Genomic DNA, 21,642 nt, shown 5'->3' on the forward strand with positions numbered 1-21,642 from the left:
ATGAATATGAATCAACGAAGTCCAGGGACGGAACTAGGATTCGAAGTTTGTGGGGGGGGGGGGGGGAAGTATAAATACAAAAAAGTTTATGAAAATCAAAACTAACATCTACTCAAACTTTGTCAAATTTCATCCCATTCATTAACATTATAATCTCATATTTTCACAATTTGGATTGATACTGATTTAATCGATGGTAATTTTTTGGATTTTTGTTTGAAAATTCTCATGAATTGGGACATCAACACTAGAGGCAATGCTGCATTACTAGCTTCAAATTATTTGTAATTTTTTCTCTTTAAAAAAAATCAAATATTATAGATAATTTTCCCATCATCAACCATTCAAATAAAAGTTTCATTATTTTCATTTTATATATCTCTATAGCTTCAAATTTTAGTCCAAAAAATAAACCAAGCGTACCCCACAAGCTACAACAACATTAATGTTAATAAATTATTTTCTAAAAATAGTTAATAATTCATAAAATAAATCAAGAAACGTCTTTTTTTTTTTTTTTTTTNTTATAAACATAAACAAACACATTTTGTTAGTCATGTCAGCAATTTTTGTCAATTATGTGATAGTAAAGGATGAGAATGAAACACAGTTTAAAAGAATGACTAAAATGAAACACTAAATTTATTAAGGTTTGAAAATTTTTAAAATTAAAATAAAATAAAATAAAAACACCCCATAAAATTGTGAACTAAAAACATATTTGAAGCTATATTATATAGGAAGTACCTCATAGATCTCATGAGATCTTAGGAACTACTAGATCAATCCCTTATAATATGTGAGAAGTGTATATAATAATGCTTAATTTGGGGGTTGGGGAGGAGGAGGAGGAGGGGGGCAGCGATAGCAACGAGGTAGGACAGGGTCATATCATGGGATTCTCGTCGCCATCCTGTTCCCATCTTCAATTCATGACAAGATTAGAGCAAGGAAAATGGAGGTAGAGTGTGGGATGGAGGTATCTTGCCATCCTAAATTAAGTGGCTCTATCGCTAATGAGATAAATGTTTTTATAAGACTCCCACCGACTTAGATTTAAAACTGATAAATAATTAGTTTACCGCGGGTTACCCCAAACCGAACTGACCCGATCAGACCCGACACAAAAATACTAATTGGCGGGAGACAGATGTACCTTACCACAAACTAACTAACAAGGAGAAAACCAACTAACAAGTAATAACGGTTGAGTTTCTACCTGTAGAAATACTAATTGGCGGGAGATAGATATACCTTAGCAAAAACCCAAACCCGAAGCCCCTTGTTGTTCTCGGTTAACTTTCTTCGTCTTCGTCGCCTTCTTCTTCTTAGCAAATAGCAACCAAAACATGTGGGAACTTCAACCAGATTGGTACTCCCCGACTCGCCTCCTCAGCGACCCCACCACCCAATACGACTTTCCGGTACACTCTCACTCCACTACTTACAAATCAAACCACAACCCTTTTTTTTTCTTTTTCTTTGTTTCTTTGCCACTTCCTAATTTGAATTTTATCTTCTTTCTTTGGTATTTTGTGAAGGGAGACCGGTTCATACCGAATAGGAGTTTGATGGATCTTGATCAAGCCCACTGTTTGCTGACAACCACCACCAAGAAAGTTTTCAATCCCAACTTCAATGTACGTTTCCTCATTCTTCTCATTGCTTTCTTGCTTTTTCTTTTTAAATGTGTGAAAATGTTACTTGGGTTTTTTTTTCTTATTGAGTTATTCACGTTCTTGGATGCTCTGCTTGTATATGAAATTAGTATTTTGTGATTGACTGCTTAGGTAGTTATATGGGTTTTTTATTTCTATTGAATTTGTGTTCTTGAAGTTGATGAACGGATGAGTTAGATTCAAGGGTCTTTTCACGTTTGTGACTCAAAATTTATAGAAAATCTTGACAACTTCAAATGGGTATTTAAGTTCTTGGGAGTTATTGGGGTTGGCATGAAGATCTCCTTGAAATTCGAGTTGGGTAATTGATGAACTTGTTGCAATTTAGGAAGTGGGAATCTTTTCTTTTCTCTTTTTTTCTTTTTTTCTTTTTTTGGTAATCTCTATTCATTTCTTTGAGGCAGGAAGTATACCGACAGAAATTGGAGGATAAGCTGACCTTGGATTCGGAAGGGAGACCGTTTAGAATGTTGGTTTTCAGGGGAAGCCCAAAATCAAGTAGAAGATCGATTCGCCATATTGATGAGATGCAACGGCAAGAGGTCGAGGCATTGGATTATAGTACAAAGCAGAATCAATTTCGGAAACTGCCCAATGTAATCATTTTATTGTTCTTTGCTTATTTTCTTCTAATTCATGTGTGGTTTTGAGGATATTTTATGAGTTTGAATACATAACTTCATATTAATTCATGTATATTTCTGTTTATGCTTATATATATATATGTTCATTTAGATTTTTATTAATAGGATATGCTGAGAGTTCTTAGCACCACGAAGGCGAAGAGATAACTGCAAATGATAGTGCTTTTGGACAATCATGATAGTGCTTTTAATTCTGTGGCCTTATTTAGAGTTATAGGACCAAAATAGGACCTGTTTGGTATTTATCATGACAGTATTCAAATTTCATGTCTTGCTTTGGAATTTCAGACACGATAGAGGACTGCATATTCGTTATAGTGTTGTCAGCAATGTACATCATTTTAGCTTCTTTAGGATTAAATAAATTTTAGGATGTGATTTAAGGGGTATTTTTTCTTGAATCTTTCTATGAACAGAAATTTTATTGAACTGAGTCCATTGCACATCGAATATCACGTGAAGTTGAGAGTTAAGAAAATAAGTACAGATGAGGTTTTTGATCAAACAAACACAAAACATAAGATGCAGTCAAATCACACATGAACTTAGAGGATGTTTGTACCTGACTGAAATTTATTTTGGTTTGATAATTGGCTTTCTAATGGAGCCTTAGTGGTTGTTTTTGGGAACTAGGTTTTGTAGGGTGGTGGATAGAAATGCAAAGATGGCTAAATAATACAAGTGATTCCATCTAGATATTTCCAATTGCTGCTGATCAACTGTTCAGCATGTGGCCACTGGTTAAGAGTTAAGACGCTATATTCAATGGGTTGTGAAGTCAAAATCTTTGTGATTCCATAAAAGAAAAGTCAGTTTTCCGCTAAGCGGACAATCAGGATAAGAGGGGTGAAGTTTCTTGGAGGCATTTGATTTTAGGAAAGTATTAGATTCAAATTGCCACTTTCATTCTATGGCTTGCAATGTGGGGCAGGCCACAAACTCAAGATCTACCCTTCTGGAAGGGGAATTGTATGGATTGCACAGATCATTCTTCTCGTCATTCGGAATTTTATGGAGAACTGGCAGCCCTTAATTTTGACAGTCTAGGGTACTTTCATGAAGCCATATATGTAGATGTATGCTAAGCTTGACAATCAGATACGTGGCTTGGGCTTCATGAAAGTATGCTGCGCCCTTGTTCAGATTCATGTTTGTAAAGGCTGCATATTTACTCCATTCATTGTTTACATTTTACGTTGTTCATTCACAGGTAACTTATATTTTTGTTTGCAGAGAGAAACTAGGATTCTAGATGCTCCAAACATAAAAAATGACTACTACTTGAATGTCATGGATTGGGGGAGAAACAACATTCTTGCCATTGCTCTGGGCTCAGAATTGTACCTGTGGAAGTCAGAGAACCGAGAAGTTCAAAAGTTGTTGCAAGTCGGTGCCAATGATTACCCTACAAGTCTGGCATGGTCTGGGGACGCCAAGACAATGGCAGTTGGGTATATAAATTCCAAACTTCAAATCTGGGATGCCGAGACCTCTAAACTTGTAAAGCACTATCTGTGTTTGTTTTATGCCTTTCTTGAAATATTATTCATTTGTTTTGGATTTAAAGGTTCAGATTACTTGTATGCTTAACCCACAGATTAGAAGCCTAGAAGGTCATAATGGCAGAGTAGCAGCCACTGGATGGAATGGTCACATTCTAACATCAGGAAGTGAGGACAAATCCATCATTAATCATGATGGTAATTTGATTATATGTTATTACCTTTACTTATTCTGTTCTGAGAGTAATAAATAATTGATAGAATGAGATAATTTATATGTTTATGATCTGGCATACATGTTTTATTTGGCAGTTCGAGCCCCAAACAATTTGACTTCCCGTATAAAACTACATACTCAAGAAGTGTGTGGCTTGAAATGGTCAAGTAGAGGCAATACATTGGCAAGCGGAGGCAATGAAAATCTCATATACATATGGGAAGCTTCCAAAATGAGCTCATCCAATTTCTTGTATCGTTTCAATGACCATTGCGCTGCAGTCAAGGCCCTTGCGTGGTGCCCATATCAGTCCGATGTACTTGCCTCAGGAGGAGGCACAAAAGATGGTTGTATTAAGATATGGAATACACAAAAGGGGACCTGTATTAACAGCATAGATACCAAAGCTCAGGCAAGTTATAGAATTTACTCTTCTTTTTTAATTAGTTTTCCATAGTATCTACAATTTCCTAATTAGTCAACAGATGGTGTTAATCAGTTAAAAGGAATAAATGCATTATACCAAAATGTATAGTGGTTCGAACTCTGGCTATATGCTCTTATACCATGACAAACTACTGTTCATCTCAAAAGCATAAACTGATATGAATTATGAACTATGAACTAATGAATTTAGGGGCTGTTTGGTAGTATATTTTGAACAACAGTTTTTAATATTTAAATAATATTATACGTATTTCCACGCACTTTTTTATCTACACGTATTTTCAAAAAATACAAACAACATTACTAGAATAACATAACCAAAATCATTTAACTATTATTCTAACACTCTATAGTGTTATTTATCTAGATTTGTGGACTCGAGTGGAATAGACATCACAAAGAGATCTTGAGTGGCCATGGCTACGGCACAAGTGAGCATCAGAACCAGCTATGCTTATGGAGGTATCCGTCCATGACTAAAGTAGGAGATTTCAGGCGCCATGCATCCAGAGTCCTTCACCTCTGCCAGGTTTGACCCTATAAGAGTTTTAAGTTAAAAATTTATTCTCAGAGGATTTGAATGGCTCCATTTGTGCTTTATATAGCATCTAGTGTACAGACTCCATTACTAAATATGGGGCAGTTCAAGAATGGCAGCCATCATTCTAATTTAGTTTGAATGAAGTAAAAATTCCTAAATATGACTAATCTATTTATTATGGTGCTGTCTCCAACTCATTTAAGTGGCCCTATGCAAGATGACATATTTGTGCATTAGATACCGTACAAGGTATCAATGAGGCTGTTAGAATTTCAAAGAACAGCCAAACTGGCAGGTAGACTATAGAGTGTATCTTCAAAATACATGAAATTAGTTCCTTTGCTGATTTAATGCAGAGCCCTGATGGTATAACTGCGGTGTCAGCTGGGGCAGATGAGACTCTTCGCTTTTGGGAGGTTTTTGGACCACCTACTGTTGACAATTCAAGAATCTCGGATCTGGACAGTCTTTTGTCTCTGAAGACATCCCCATTAAGATGAGGAGAACTGAAACAGTTGGTTTCCTCATGCTTGGTTCTGTCTCTTTCTGTTTTTTACATTTAATTATTGTACAAAAGAGCATCATGATCTTTTACTACTTTTTTTAAAAAACAAAAAAAGCACATTGATCTTTTTAGTTCCTTTACAGATCAACATGTATATTGTACTATTACTGTTATGTAAATGAGAAGATGAAAGCACAGAAAATTTTGTTGAAGAAAAATCTAGTCAATTCTGCTCAATGTGCAAAAATTTGTTACAAAATATTTCATTTATTTTCCTCTTTTTCGTACTTATTGCTAATTTGTGATTTAATCCCATTAGCATGTTTGTTTAATAGAAAATCTTGGCAGAGAATGCATACAAATGAATACTTAATGGTTATGATCTGGGTTTGAGGCAGTAACTATTGAAACTCTGAGATCTGATGGGTTATATCTGGCCTGTTTTTGTTGAAATCCTATTGCTTAAAAATTTCCTTCCCTTTCGTGTTCTATGCAGACCAAGTTGAGGTTCATCTTGGTGTTGAGATGTATCTTCTTGGGTTTGGATTATTGTATTAATTCACAAAAATATAGAACTGAGTTCTTTGGTATACCAAGGAGAGATGTAATGCCAGGATCAGTGCTTGTAATGCTTTCTGAAGAATAAGCCTAGAATAGGTCCTTGCAATATTCTATTTAGTCCTTTTAAGTTTTAACACCCTTTATAGAGTGCTTAAAATCCTATTAATTTATTATGAAATGAGTGAATAGGATTTTGCCATATATCAATAACTTATATAAATAGGTCATCCTATAGGATTTTTCCATATATCAATAATTTCCCTACATAAATACCAAAATAGATGTTTGTTTAAATTAATGATAACTTGGCAATATTCAAGGTCCGTTTGAATACAGCTTATTTTGCTGAAAATACTGTAACAAAATAATTTTAAACAAAAAAAAAAAAAAAAAAAAAAAAAAAAAAAACAAAAGAGTGAGAAATCTGTGAGTGAAGAAGGAACGGTTCGGTCTTTAGACAAAAACCCATTGACAAGCAAGGTGAACGTGGGATTCGAACCTGGATCTTGGAGTGATGGGTCGGCGACTCGGCGGCGACAGAATCTCGATTAGTTGCTGGGTCTTGGAGTGTTGACAGTGGAGATGAGATCCGAGGAACGTCAAGCACAACTGTGGATCTTCTTTGCCGTCAATGGAGATGAGGACTGCGTGGGTTTTTTTCTGCTCTCAAGGAAGACTAAGGGATGAAGAAGGAAAGAGAGGAGCGTGGGAATATAATGGATGTTCCTCTCTCCTGATTAAAAAAAAGTTATTTTTAATACTTTGCCCAGCTTTTTTTACCAGTTAAAACACACTTACCAAACACATATTTATATTTTTTAAACACTGAAAAGTGTTGTTTAAACTGTAGTACCAAACACATTTTTTTTATTTTATTTACATTAAAAATACGTTTTTCAACAACACTTTTTAAACCATAGTTTTCACATCTTTTTAAACAACAATTTTTGAAAACTAGGACCAAACAGGCCCATAACCTTCAAGAGGTCTCTATTCTGCTAATACTTAATTAATTTATAATTTATCTTTGCCTTTGGCTTAATTTTCTAACCCTTTGCAATGTTTGTTGGACTAGAAGAGAGAGAGAGAAAGGGGGAAAGAAAATAAACTACATTCAATTATTTATAGATCTATCCACGATAGAACGAAAATATGTATGATCTAGATCCATTTTTTCATGATTGCTTGTTCACTAGATTTTCAACATTTCAAATGGAATTTCTAGTGTTTCAATATATTTTGGTTCATTACGGTCTAATTTGGTCCAATTTCGTTCACTTCAGTCCATTAGGTCCATTTCGGTCTTTATAAAAAGTCAATTTCGGTCTACTTTGGTCTATTCAGTTCATTTAGGTCTGCTTTGGTCTGTTCTATTCATATTGGTCCAATTTGATCCACTTTGGTCCATTTAGATCCACTTCGGTCCACTGTGGTCTAATTTGGTTTACTTCGGTGCAGTTACTTAAGAATAGGAAAAGACATGTTTGGGTTGAGAGTACCTATTCTAAATATGAATTTATTAAAAAAATATAAATCTCAAACTCATTCTAAATTCTTTTAAATTTTAGCAATTTAATCTCAAAAAAAAAAAAAAAAAATCTCAAATTTGTTTCACATATATATACTTAATAAATCAAAACTTATTTCAAACCCATCTATTTATTTATTTTATTTTGCTTAAAAAGAGACAAATTAACATTAATTACTTCGTGTTAAGTTCTGAAACACTAATATATTATACCACATTCAAATCTTAGATCCACTATATTTAGTCCTGAGGTCTGACATATATTGAGTAATATTGATCTATAAATATTTGTTGAACATTATGTGATTATTTTTGAAAAAACACGTGTGTATCGCATACAAAACATACGCAGCAGAAAATTAACGATTCTACTTTATTTGCAATTGATAACAAGTACTATATAAATTTTAGAATTTAAGAACAAGAGAGTATACCTTGGTGCGGTTAAATTCAAAACCAAAGATTAGAAGTACTTGGGAACACTTTTAATCTTCACTCCAATTCCACTTATGCCCAAGAAGGTGGTATCTCAATCAGTTTAAGGGAGCAGAAGAGAGTGGTTCACACTCACATACACACCATTTTTATACATTATCGTATATTATTAAATTATGTATATTTCTCTCCTTATATATAACTGATTATCTAATTGGGCTAACCTTTTGAGTTATTCCAATGGGGTTTTAGTATGTGGCTTGAAGTAGGATCAAAAGGGACAAATAAAACACTAGCTCCAATGAGTTTTGGGCTTTTTTGTCAACTCTTGACAAGCCCAAAATAATCATTAACTATATTTAATACCACTATATAAATATTGTTGCATTCTAGCCCTTATTAATAAATTGTATCTCAAGACTTTATTATACATTCAACCCTTTCATTAAAATATTCGTAGTAGTACAAAGTCATGAATGTTGACTGCCACTTTGAATATTACTATATTTTAATCCTTGAGTACTCAGTTTAATCCTTTAAGTTATTCATCTTATATTTATAAAATCCAATTTCATAAATATATATTTTAATAACTTCTTACTAAAGTAGTTAGGCCTAACATTCTGAATAACCAAACCCATTAAACTTATTTCAAGAGAATATTTTATATCTTCGTTAAGAGATTATGAATTCTATCTCGAGAATATATGTTCCCTCAACATTAAATGTGGCTGCTCAACATACTAAGGTTTTGATCGTGACTTTAGATCTCACTCCTGATATATTAAAGCAACCTACACTTCATGATCAGGTTCATTATTCTTTCAAGATTAAGAGTTGATGTAAATAGAAGTCGTGAGATTTATTATTCATTTGACAGTCATTAGTAGAATAATAAATCTCACAGCGGTTCAGTTCAATATGTCTTAATACTTAAAACATATCAATGTATTAACTAGAAGTCTCCACTTCTATGAGCAAGACAAATCATCTTAGTTGATATGTTATAGTCTTTGTAGATGAAATGCCCAATTTCATCACAGACTACGAATTAAAATTCTGAGTTTACAAAGAACTTGTGATTTATATCTTCTGTGACTAAATTATATAAATCATATACTATACATCTCATGGACTATATGATAATGTCTAAATATTAATGTTACCATTATTTTTAGTAATAATAAAACAAGATTATTACATAGAATATAATGTCATACATGGCATATAATAGGATTTTAGGGCACTAACCCCAACAATTATGTCTACCAATTACTATTACCATTAATAATATTTAAACCATCTAATAATATTAATAATCCCAAAGAGCATTCAGATTATACCATAAGACTGAGAGGGAGATAAAGAAATGGTGGATAGAGTTTATTGTATAAAGAAATTATGATAAGGCAAAACGCCTAATAAAATGTTATAGTCAACTCATAAATAATTGTACTCACCCAATAAAAAAATTGCAATACTTGTAAATATTAGTGAAAACTAAGATCATTTTGTAAGCTTGATGCATATGGTTTTTGAATATTTCACCAGATTAATATAGTTTGTCATAGATTCTTGTTAAGGTTATATTTTCTATGTATTGGCATATCATTTGACAAAATGCATTTTATTTGTAATTGGGTAGATTTAAGATGTGTTTAAGATATCAAGAAGTGTGTTGATAAGACATAACAAGTGGTAGCTTTAAAGACATGAAAATTGAACTAAAAAACAAGTGAAGAAAAGCTGATTTAGTGAAGCTTGACACTAGTCTCGACACTGGCATCTATCAATACTTAATGAGTAATTTTTGACACTAGCTTAACACCTCTTGATCTCTTGAGCTATGCAGATCTAGAATTCTCAGATCAAAATTTCGGCCCATAACGACTTGGACTGTTAGAGTTTTGTTCACTAAACCTCTAAAGCATATAAAAGCTTTATTTTGAAGTCATCAAACATACAGAGACTCAATTTAGAGAACTCATATACTCTGTAAGAAGTTATTGCATTTTTGTGCGTTTTAGGGTTTTGTAACCAAGTGCTTCCAGATCTTCAACGTGCTTTGAAGTGAAGAATTTTGCATCCAACAACAATCAATCAGTTGTTAGGAAGTTAGACACGTATTGGGATCTATGCATAAAGGAAGAAGTCTTTACAAGATCAATTCCAATTGGGGATTGGAGTAAAGGTTCAATTATAGGTTGGTATTTTGGGATAGCTCAGGGTAGTTGTAAGATTCCTTATACTTGTAACTGTTTGATTTTGAATTAGTGGATTCTTGGGAATACTGACTGGAAAATCACCTAGTGGGGTTTTTGCCTTGTAGAAGATTTTTCCCATTTGTCAACAAATCACCGTATCAATTTAATTTTTGCTGCACATTAGTTTATTTGGTGATTTGTTTGTGCCTTTACGATTTGCATGTAATTTGACCTAATTAATTAACTTGAGTAATTGAATTAATTAACCAGGGTCAATTTATAACCCAACAATTCTCAATGTAAAATCAATGAATACATAATTTTTTAAAAGTCAAATGCAATAATTTTCTTGGCATAATACACTTGAACTTAAAAATAAATATGAGTAGTTTCCACTTGCTAGATTGTGAAAAATAATATTTTTTTTTAACCTCCAATGCTAACGGATCAATTGAAAAGATGAGCAATTTCCAAAGTGTGATTAACTTACCAACTTTTTGATTGACGATTGAAAATATGAGTAATTTAGACTTAGTAGGTACTTTAATTATTCTAGTAAAATGACTTTTACTTATTGAGTTAATTGTAATCCACGTAATAGTATAAATTTAAGATGTATTAATAAGATTACTATTTTTCCTCTCTATTGGTCCACTACCACTAATGGTTGATTTATTTAATTATATTTATAATTCAATAGTTGGGGGATGTGGATGGGGGATTTGAAACTTGAATATCTCTATTGGAAATACTAAGAAATGCTAACTAGTTGAACTATAAAGCTTTTGACACTAATTAATTTAATATGGATGGTTTTATGGGCACTCAGTGTACAAGTTACAAATTAAATTACTAAGTCAGGGTCTTACCTTGGAGGAAGCCCTTCCAGAAATTCTCAAAGGCCAGGGCCAAACCCAGGCCTACGAAAGGATTTGGAAATAGTTTTTAACCAGCAATAGACACACCTCGACTAGAACCTCACTAGTTGCGTCACTTCCTGAAGCTTAAAGATGCTTTAATAAGAAGATTTTGCTCTACTTTGTATTGCATTATGTATTGAAATACGTTGTGGAATGCTGGTGAGGGCCTTGCTTTTCTCATTGCTCCCAATCTCTTAATCCCTGAAGCAAGTTATGGGCAATAGCTTGGCCTTACCAATGCTGCCGATGTACGGCACACAAACTTTTTCTTATGTCCTGGGTAATGTGTCTACTGCTATAGTATGTTTGAATTATGAATTATTATTATAATTGCTCGACCTAGCATGTTATAAATATTGTTTTTTCCCCCTTGATTAAGATGAGCATTGGGAGGAAGTGGAAGGATATTCTGACGTCTCTGATAAAATCGCTTCCATGTAGGTTATTTTTTATTTTTATTTTTTGGTAGATATGAATGTATGGATGCCTTTTGTGCATGTGTAATCTCAGATTGCCAGGATGATTTCAAAAGGGAAAGAAGAACCAAAAGTTGATATATTGTGTGATCATGCAATTATTGGACTATCTGGGCTTTTGCCCTTAAATTATTATTATTTTTTATTTTATTTTTATTTTTTTTTTATTTAGCAATTTGCCCTTGTTTGCAAACTATATAGGGGCGTGCCCCCGTTTCGATACTCGATTATCTTAAAATCGAGTTTCAATGAAATACACGATTCATAGAAAATTGAGTTATGCCCGATCAAACTTAAAAAAAAAAAAAAAAAAAATTTGCATGGAACTCGAATATCGAAAATCGAGTTCCATGCAAAAAAAAATTTATAAGTGGGAGCCTATAGTGGCGTTTTTATGCCCTCTAGTGACCCTCTAGTGACGTTTTATAGCAATATAGCGGCGTTTTCCTGCAAAAATTTTTATCAGTGTGATCACGCCGTACAGGTTCAAGGACCCTATAGTGGCGTTTTTAATCCCTATAGTGACGTTTTAAAGCCTTATAGCGGTGTTTTCATGCAAATTTTTTTTAAAAGTGTGATTTTTCCTGCAAAATTATTTTTACAAGTGTGATACCATTTAGGAAGCCTTATAGTAGCGTTTTAATCCCTATAACGATGTTTTAAAGCTCTATAGCGGCGTTTTCCTGCAAATTTTTTTTTATAAGTGTGCTTACCCCATCAGGGAGTCCTATAGTGATGTTTTTAAGCCTTATAGTGACGTTTTAAAGCTTTATAGTGGCGTTTTTGAACTCGATTTCCATAAAATCGAGTTCTATGTTTTATTTTATTTTTATTTTTTTTATTTTTAAGTTTGATCGGGCATAACTCGATTTTCTACAGATCGAGTATTTCGTAGAAATTCGATTTTAAGGTAATCGAGTATCGAAACAGGGGCATATCCCTATATAGTTTGCAAACAGGGGCAAATTACTAAATAAAAAAAAAAATTAAGGGCAAAAGGCCAGATAGTCCTGCAATTATTTGCTGTGCCGTTTCCTTCTCTCACAGTTGCGGATTTGAGATGAAGACTATATGATCTTTGTTTTAACCAACGAAAGACCCTGCACCAGTGCACCACAATTATTTTTTAAAATTAGGGTGATACATGCTTAAGGGATGTAATGCTATAATGTTCTTTATGTTTTTCTTTTTGGAAAGTTTCCATTTCTATAAACTACTGTTTGGTCATACCCTACCCTCCACTTAAAGTTAAGATACAATGTCACTTATTCCAAAAAATGTATTTTTTTTGGATGTAAAAACGGTAGGGGGATTGGAGGGTGAGATATGAGAGTGCAAATTTTTATGTAGTAACTATTTTGTAGGATTTTTAAGCCATTTTGAATGCTACCTAAAGGAAAAAGAAAGAAAGAAAGTTTTTTAAGTGCTAATTAGCCAGGATAATTGATTAGATTTGAGATTGGTATATACTTTGACGCATGCTTGTAACTGAAAAAAACACATCAGACCCGAATGGGGATGAATAGAAAGTACTTCGAATGGTTATTTCCAAAGTAATCTATAGTGGCACTTAATTAGATAAAAAATAATGGCTAGTCAAACAAAAATAATCCAAAGTGACATATTTTAGCTTTTGCAATTAGATTTTGATTATTGTCTTTTTTATAATTATTCATATAAAAGCTTAATCATTGTTAAGTAAAAATTTGTGATGGCTTTTTGTATTTTGTTTGCAAAACATCATATTTTGATTTGATAGGTATTTATGAATGTATCAAGATAAGCAATATATTTAGTAAGAAATGTCATGATCATACTTTTGTATACTTCGCAAGAGATAATACTATAATATAACGTTAGATGACAATGTAGTGGTTTGGATTAAAGACAACAATAAAATAGAGGGCTACAAATTGAAGTTTTTGAATGGGGAGAAAACTCTATTTTTCTCTTTCCTTTACGATTATCATGATCGGAAAAAGTTAATCCCAACTATATTATCATTAGCAAATTAGCTCATAATAGGAGTGGATGAAAATATTAAACAAAAAAGAAAGTAAAAGAAAAATATATAATTTTTCATTTATAGAGAATACAAAATATTCAATAGTTGGCAAAGAAAGCAATATGATATCACTTATTTAATATTCATTATTTTTCAATTTTGTTAAAAACTCTTTCTTTTTTCACCTTTATAAATAAGTGAAGATATGGGTTTTAGTTAATTCAACTCATAAAATCTCACTTATCATAAAAATAAAAAGGACCTAAATTCGAATCCTGTCGATATATCTTGGTTTGATGGTAAATAGTAATCATCATAAAACTGATCTCATATGTTTTAAATCATATTATATTTATAAAGACAAGTTGATTTAATTCCATGCTGCTGCTATCGTAACAATTAACACATAACTTTCACAATAAATAATGTGCAGCGATGGTTCCAATTAGTTTAATTATTAAAGTTTTTGATTATTGAATAAGAGATCTAGGATTCAATCTCTATCTACACTAAAAATTATCTTGGTCTGATGATAAAGAGCAAAAAAAAAAAAAAAAAAGTGCAGTGCAATATTATTAATTATACCAAACCACACGGGAAAATCTTTAAATGTGACACCCCATGTTTCCTTTTTTTTTGGTTGCTAAAAACACCCCTAATTTCCTTTGAAGCAGAAAAGGTGCGTCCAAATTGACTTGGTGCAAGTTGTCCAACCCAAGTGTCAGGTTGAAGCCTTCATCAGATTTCCTTCTTTGTATAGAATATATTCCATTATGGTTAGCTAATTGATGCAGTTCACAAATGGAAGAAAAAATGCAAGACCAAGATAAGGACAGGGCAATTTAGTCAGAGGGATGTAACTTTATGTAGCGGTCCAAATTAATTTGATTCTTTCATTTCCTATAAATAGAGACTCTAAGATGTAGTATTTGCATCATACATTGGTATTATGAAATATTATTTGAGAGGAAGAGAGATCTAACATGAGGACAAGAGTCTTGTTTGGTAGCCAAGGATGATTTGCCTGCTCCTCCAAGGGGTTTCAAGTATTGAGTCTCGGAGCTCATCTTGTGTGGTTCGTAGGCAGTCTCCTTTGGCTAATCTGATAGGCTCTTCTTTTTCATGCTGGGCCTTCTCTTCTTCTAGCAAGACCTCAACATTAGTTTGCATGCATAATTCGTACGAGAATGTTGGAATATCCTAGTTGGGCATGAGTTTAAGATCATGAAGAAAGGTACATGCATGAAAATAAAATTTTTGTTGATGCTTGCTTCCTTCTCCTTTAAATAAGTTTTTTTGTGTATCTCTCTCTCTCTCTCTCTCTCTAATTAATTATTCCTAAATTCTTGTTTGGTTTTCAGCCAGTAACCTCAGCTGAGCTGATCACAAGCTCTTCTTTATCTCTAATGTTAGGCCTTCTTTCGCAAGTCCTCGACCTGAACTATGTATGATGTGCTGGAAAAGAATTCGCATTGTAAATTTATGTGAAGAATTGGCAGACAAACGCATAAAATAGTGGTCAGTGGTTTCCTCGTTTGTTTGTTTTTTCTTAATTATTATTCATTGTTGCTACTACTTTGTGACTGGAATGTATAACCTTCAAGAGGTCTAAATACTGCTAATACTTCATTTATCATTTATTTTTTCCCTTGGCTTTATTTTCTAACCCTACGCAATGTTTGTGGGGGAGAGAGAGAGAGAGAGAGAGAGAGAGAGAGAGAGAGAGAGAGAAAATATCCCCACAAGCGTTGCCAAGCATGTGAAAGATATGACACTGATGATGCATTCGCAAGGTTCTACCTATATTTGATTATTTATATACCTATCTACCGCACTACGAAAATATGTACGACCTCGATCGATCCATTTTTTCACGATTTCTTGTTCAATAGATTTCAAACATTTTAAATAAAAATTTTAATGTTTTCAATCAAGATATCTAGGTACAAATTCTCCACTTATAAAATATATGTAAAAAAAAATTATTAACGTTTTCTTTAGCCAATCTATTTGTAAGAATTCACTCTATAATACTGGAAGAGCATCACCTCAGGCGCCACCTGTGAACAATGTAGTGAGGACGATGAAACCACCACAAATGGTCTTCCCAGCAAGTACAGACAATATGTGACGCTGAGTGGATTCGAACCAGGACCAATATATGTGCACCACTCCAACGAAGTGCACGGCAGCCACAAACTAATACCCATTATTGTATGAGGTGAATGTGCTTGGGACCCTTATCTGCGAGACAAGTGTGGGTTGGGCACTGGAGTAGTTATAAGACTCAAGTGAGTATTTTAATGGCAGCATTGTCCGAAAATCGTGGAAATGGGTCTTGGACCCAATCAACTCGGGTCTGGAATCATGCCACTCTTCATCAACCATGGGTATATGGGACTTCGACCGCCACAACAATTTTATTGTTCTGGCAGCCAAATCCATTGGGTTTGGTTGAGAAATAGTCAATCATGGTGGAGCTATAATTTTCAGTGGAAATTTAATGGATCTTGTTGTATTTGGTTGAGATCTCGTTGGATCTGGCTTGCCGGATCTAGTTGAGATCTTGTTAGATATGTTGAGATCTCATTGATCGAGAGAATCTCACCACATTTGGTGAAGAAACCAACATATCAGTTGAAATGACGAAGTTTAACGGTGGTTATCAGTCCAATTGGTTGGAGTCGGATTTTCTTACAAGGACTTGCACTCAACTCATGCTTGTCGAATTTTCTTAGCAAAGATTTGTCGTTGACTGCCACCTTGGTCGAATTCTGGTTCAGATCTCTTCAGATTGGACAATTTTTTTGGGTTGGATCACGGTTGGACACCCCTATTAAATGATTTATTTGTATATGAAATTGGATTTACCATTTAAGATACAAAATATTATGAAGTCAAACCATAGTCTGAGGTTTGTGTGTGTCTATACACACACTAGATTCATTACATGGGCTTTGCATGTACAATAATTTTCTTTTTTATTTATTTATTTTTTTTAGAGAGTTTCAATATATGACGTCCGTTTTTGGTAATAACTCTTTATCATCAGATAAGACACCAAACAATTTTTGGTATAAGTGGAGATTGAACCTTAAATCTCTTATAAAATCATCAGAGACTTTACTAGTAGAGTTAACTAAAACCCACATATATATATTTTTTTTTTTTGGTTTCATTAGTGTTATAATACTTAAAAGTGATATATAAATAACCGTATGTATTTATTTATTTATTTTTTTTAAAGAAAGAGGTAAGGTAACGTGGAATAATGTTTAAAAATGAAATAAAGAGCCATAAGAAGTTGAAACCCAATAAAACATTTGAATTTATTGATTGAGATAAGAATTGTGACAAGTTAAAAAATTTGAGATTTGAACCAAAAAAAAAAAAATGATGATATACGTAGGTGTGGATGGATGAGGATTTGTGATAACTGTATAGGATTTAGATAACAAAAATTTTGGAATGTTTTAAAGAATTTTAAAAAAAAATCATAGAAATTTCAGGATAAGAATGAGTAGTTTTTATGTGAGGGAGTGGGTTTTTTTTTTTTTTTTTTGAAGAAGTAATTTTGTATTTTTTTTTATAAAGATAATTGAAGTATTTGAATTCAATAAGATAACAAATATAGATAGGAATCAGACATTTGTATACAAATGGGTATGTGAGATAGTATTACTGTTTTAACATTTTTTTTACTTTTTTGTAGGAAAAAAAATAAAATAAACGGCATGTTATTTTAGAATTTTTATGAGAATATTTTGGTATGCCAAAAATTAAAGACGAAACAAGGGAATCCTCTTATTAATAGTGTGTGTGTGTATATATATATATGTATAATTAGGAATATAAAGAAAAACAAATCAGATTTCTAAACAAAGGAATTATAATTTAAGAGAATTGAAGAAAAATTATGAACTCAAATTTTACAACAAAAAATTTGAAAAATTTAAACCCAGGATTAAAAATGAAGTATATTCAAATTGAGCAAATGCTTTTCGGTATTGTAAAAAGTGTATTGTTGAAGTGACATATGAAAATATGAAAAATATATTGCTGAAAAAGATGAGAAGTAATACGTACATAATATTCTCACAACAAATCTTAGATAGTAAATTATTATTAGTTTTAATTTGAACATACCATTGAAATTACTTTATTACTCACAAAAAAAAAAAAAGTAATAACCTACCACTTAGGATTGTTATAAAAATATTGTGGACATATAATTTTTCAAAAATAATATACTCACAAGACAGACTACTTTGACCGATTCCAATTAAATGAACCAAGAATAAATTAATGGAGTATGAAAAAAGGAAAGTTAGTGAATTTTTGGACAAATGAATTATAAGGAAAAGTAAATATCTATGGATTTGTTTTACTTTTTACTAGTATGTAATTCGTGCTTACGCACAGGAATAATGAATTATAGCGGTGCTATTAATGTTAGTTTGGATTATAAAACATATAAGATATTAGTTTGACCAGAATATTTGGAGGTACTAAAATAGATTTTCTTACAATTTTCATGATATTAGCTTCTCTAAGTTTCTTATTACATTGCATTATACATATAATTTTGAAAATCATTATTGGATATTACATATACAATATCAATTCACAATCACTATTTATGAAATTCTACTAAATATAACACAAAATAAATTGGTCCAATAGTATCTCTTAAATTGAATGAAGATAGGTGCATGAGATCGTTCAATTCAATTGCAATTTGTTATGTTCAAGATTTTGGCAAACAAAATATCTGTATAAAAATAATATAAAAAATATGTTCATTAGCTCAGAAAAAAATAACAGCAAAAATTTAAACAATTTAATTTGTATGGAAAGCTAACAAAAACAAAATTAAATTTTGAATGTAATTAAATTTCCTCTAATTAAATCTAAAAAAAATTCAATTTAATATATATATATATATGATTATGTTTTTTTTTTAATTTTTTTAATTTTTTTTATTTATATTGAACTCTTCGTTTTCTACGTTAAATTAAACTCACTTGGCATAAAAATTAAAAAAAAAAACTTATATTAGATGAGACATGTGGCGTAAAATTAAACTCTAATTGAATTCTAATTTTTATATTAAATTAAATAACTTGACACAAAAATTTAAAACCTTAGATTAGATGGGACACGTGGCACAAAATTAGACTCTAATTGAATTTCAATTGATTTTCTCTCTGTTTTGCCTCTATATATATATATATATATGTGAAAAAAATCCAAATTGGAAAATAAAACTCTAGATTAGTGATTAATTACAAACTATTAAATAAAGTGCTTAAATGGATACAATATCCAATAAAAAAAGAGGCTAATAATAGATAGGGCAAAACTTAGGTATAGTATTTTAGGTGCTATTCGTTAGGTTTATTTCTTAAAATTCATCCATATAACTTTTTTTTTTTTCTCATGAAATGGAAGTCTATTTTTAGTTATGTAGTCACATGACTGAATTTTAAAAAGAAAATCTAAGAAATAATGCCTGAGTTCTGTACTTAAGTTTTGCCCTAATAAATAACCACTCTAAACTATGGAATAATTGCACTTCACATCCCAAAGGCATGAAACATATATTGCAATCAACATCCTAATTTTAATAACTGTACCAACGTGAACCTTGCCATCGAAATAAGGGTTACAATGTAATCTCCCTTTGAGATTAAATTCAATAAGGGAATTGCGTAAAAGCCTCTATTTATATTTTCAATAATATTATGTCACGCCATTTTTTGGTAATTAAATAAAAGAATTAGGACTAATATACACACTGTACACTCTTTATAGTTTTTAAAACTCTATTACCTATCAATAGAAATAAAAACCATATTAAAGGAAAGTTAAAACCCAAATATTGAGACGATGCCGCTGGAGATTTGAGACGTCATCTAGTCAGGGAGAAGTTGTAATTCCGTCGAAGCCACCATCTACGTGATTCCATGTGAGTGTGTTTTATTAATTTTAGGAATTTTTCGAGGAGTAATTGACAATTCATGGATATTGTTAGGTTCTAAGACTTTAAGTTTAAATGTATTAGAACTTCAATTTGTAATGTTGACAAACCATGATCAAAACGTTTAGTCTTGTTTTAGATTTGCTCAAAGTATGTTTAAGTGTAAAGTTGGAATCGAGTGTACTGTAGGATTTACTGTGTAAATTTGTCTAGCTTGATCGATCGAAAATTAGACTCGATCGATAAAAAATTAGACTCAATTGATCGAACCTCATGCAGATTGTTTTTCTGCAGAAATTTTCAATTCAGCCTAAACCCGTTTGACATGTAGGGTTTTATGTTTTGCCTTAAGTATAAAAGGAAAAACCCTAGTCACGTTTTGAGGTTACTCTTTATGCTGTGTGTGTGAATCTCTTGTGAGATCTAAAAGTGTTTGCCTTCATACACACTTAGGGTTTTCAAGATCTAGATTGATGTCGAGAGCTTGATAATTAATTCAGTTGTAGTTTCAAGAGTTTAAAGATACACAAGTGGGAGTGCTTGTACTTGCTGTGAATCCGAGAAAGAAGTAGTCTGTGGACTCGGAGTGTCACGTGGTCGTGGTAGTAAGTTTCCTACTCGATGTAGCAATAGGATGTTAGTGGTCTAAGTCGCTATTGTGTAAAATTCAATTCTTTTATAGTGGATTTGTTTTACCTTGAAGATAGTTAGGTTAATTCCTCCACAGGTTTTTTACCGGTTTGGTTTTCCTGAGTTATCATATCGTTAAGTTCTTTATTTTCCGCACTTTACAATGATACGATATATTTGTGTTAACCTAGATTTGATAATTTGACTAAGTAATTATTTGGCTAATTAACTAGGTTAATCTGATTATATTTTAATGGGTCTAAAAACGAACAAGTTGTATCAAAGCGAGTTAGCTCTAGTGTTTAGATCTTTTGATCTAAGAGTTGATTCTTGACCCCCGTTGTCATGGAACATGGTCATTCTCTTGTTATCCCACCTCACTTTGATAGGAATAATTATGCTTATTAGAAAGTAAGGATGAAAGCATTTCTGAAATATATTGATGAGAGAGTTTGGAATTCCGTTGAATATGGATGGGAGAAGCCCACTACTCCAGTGAGTGAGTGGCAAATTTCTCAAAAAGAAGCAGCCACTTTTAATAGCAAAGTTATGAATGCTATTTAAAATGCTGTTTCTATAGAGGAATTCAAGAGAATCTCTAATGTTGAGGTTGCTCATACTACTTGGAATATTCTCCAAACTGTGCATGAAGGCATAAAGGCAGTTAAAATCAATAAGTTGCAGTAGTTAATAACTAGATTTGAAAGCATTAGGATGCCTGATGATGAAACTTTTGATGAATTCTATGCTAAGCTTAATGATATTATTAATTTTTCTTATAATTTGGGTGAAATCTATGATCAATTTAAGATTATTAGGAAGATTCTTAGATCTTTGACTAATAATTTTAGACCCAAAGTGATTGCTATCACTGAAAGTAAGGATGTAGACTCCATCCTTATTATTGATGAACTTGTAGGATCTCTTCAGTCCTATGAGTTAGACTTACCTAAGACAATTAAATCCAAATCAATGACTCTTAAGTCTGTTGATGATGTTGATGTGAATGGATTTGATGATGAACTCTCTGCTACAGAGATTGCCTATCTTGCTAAGAACTTTAGAAACTTTCTTAGGAACAAAAACAGAAGGGTAAAGGGTAAAAACAATGCTGAACCTAGAAATTTTAGGAGGAATGATCCCACTAAGGTGAATAACACTGAAAAATCTAAAGAGAAAGTAGGTCAACCTTCTAATAATTCTATGGGTCAATAATGTTTTGGTTGTCAAGGGTTTGGTCATGTGAAATCTAAATGTCCAACATTCTTGAGATCTAAGGGTAAGGCTATGGCTGTAACCCTTAGTGATGATGAAATTTCTAACAATAAGTCTGGTAGTGATGAGAATGGAAACTTCATTACTTTCACT

General features: G+C 32.2%; 1 protein-coding gene, 1 long non-coding RNA gene and 1 other non-coding gene across 4 annotated transcripts; 2 read left to right on the forward strand and 1 right to left on the reverse strand.

Moving 5' to 3' along the window:
• Positions 1 to 1,202: 1,202 nt before the first annotated feature.
• LOC112000986 (cell division cycle 20.5, cofactor of APC complex) lies at positions 1,203 to 5,725 on the forward strand. Its single transcript, XM_024033153.2, has 8 exons — positions 1,203 to 1,424; positions 1,542 to 1,640; positions 2,084 to 2,275; positions 3,557 to 3,823; positions 3,921 to 4,023; positions 4,138 to 4,454; positions 4,857 to 5,018; positions 5,387 to 5,725. The coding sequence occupies exons 1-8, from the start codon at positions 1,350 to 1,352 to the stop codon at positions 5,528 to 5,530; spliced, it is 1,359 nt and encodes a 452-aa protein (XP_023888921.1). The 5' UTR covers positions 1,203 to 1,349; the 3' UTR covers positions 5,531 to 5,725.
• A 5,400-nt stretch (positions 5,726 to 11,125) lies between these two features.
• Positions 11,126 to 11,275, reverse strand: LOC112001002 (U4 spliceosomal RNA). Its single transcript, XR_010626602.1, has one exon. It is a non-coding gene; the product is annotated as a U4 spliceosomal RNA (small nuclear RNA).
• A 3,329-nt stretch (positions 11,276 to 14,604) lies between these two features.
• Positions 14,605 to 16,673, forward strand: LOC136064948 (uncharacterized). Of its 2 annotated transcripts, none has more exons than XR_010626601.1 (3): positions 14,605 to 14,898; positions 15,026 to 15,182; positions 15,740 to 16,673. It is a non-coding gene; the product is annotated as an uncharacterized LOC136064948 (long non-coding RNA). The 2 variants fall into 2 exon arrangements; XR_010626600.1 differs by having other exon boundaries at positions 14,606 to 14,898; positions 15,718 to 16,668.
• Positions 16,674 to 21,642: the final 4,969 nt, after the last annotated feature.

The sequence above is a fragment of the Quercus suber genome, unplaced genomic scaffold (assembly GCF_002906115.3).
Source record: "Quercus suber isolate HL8 unplaced genomic scaffold, Cork oak 2.0 scaffold_805, whole genome shotgun sequence".
Classification (NCBI taxonomy): Eukaryota; Viridiplantae; Streptophyta; class Magnoliopsida; order Fagales; family Fagaceae; genus Quercus; species Quercus suber.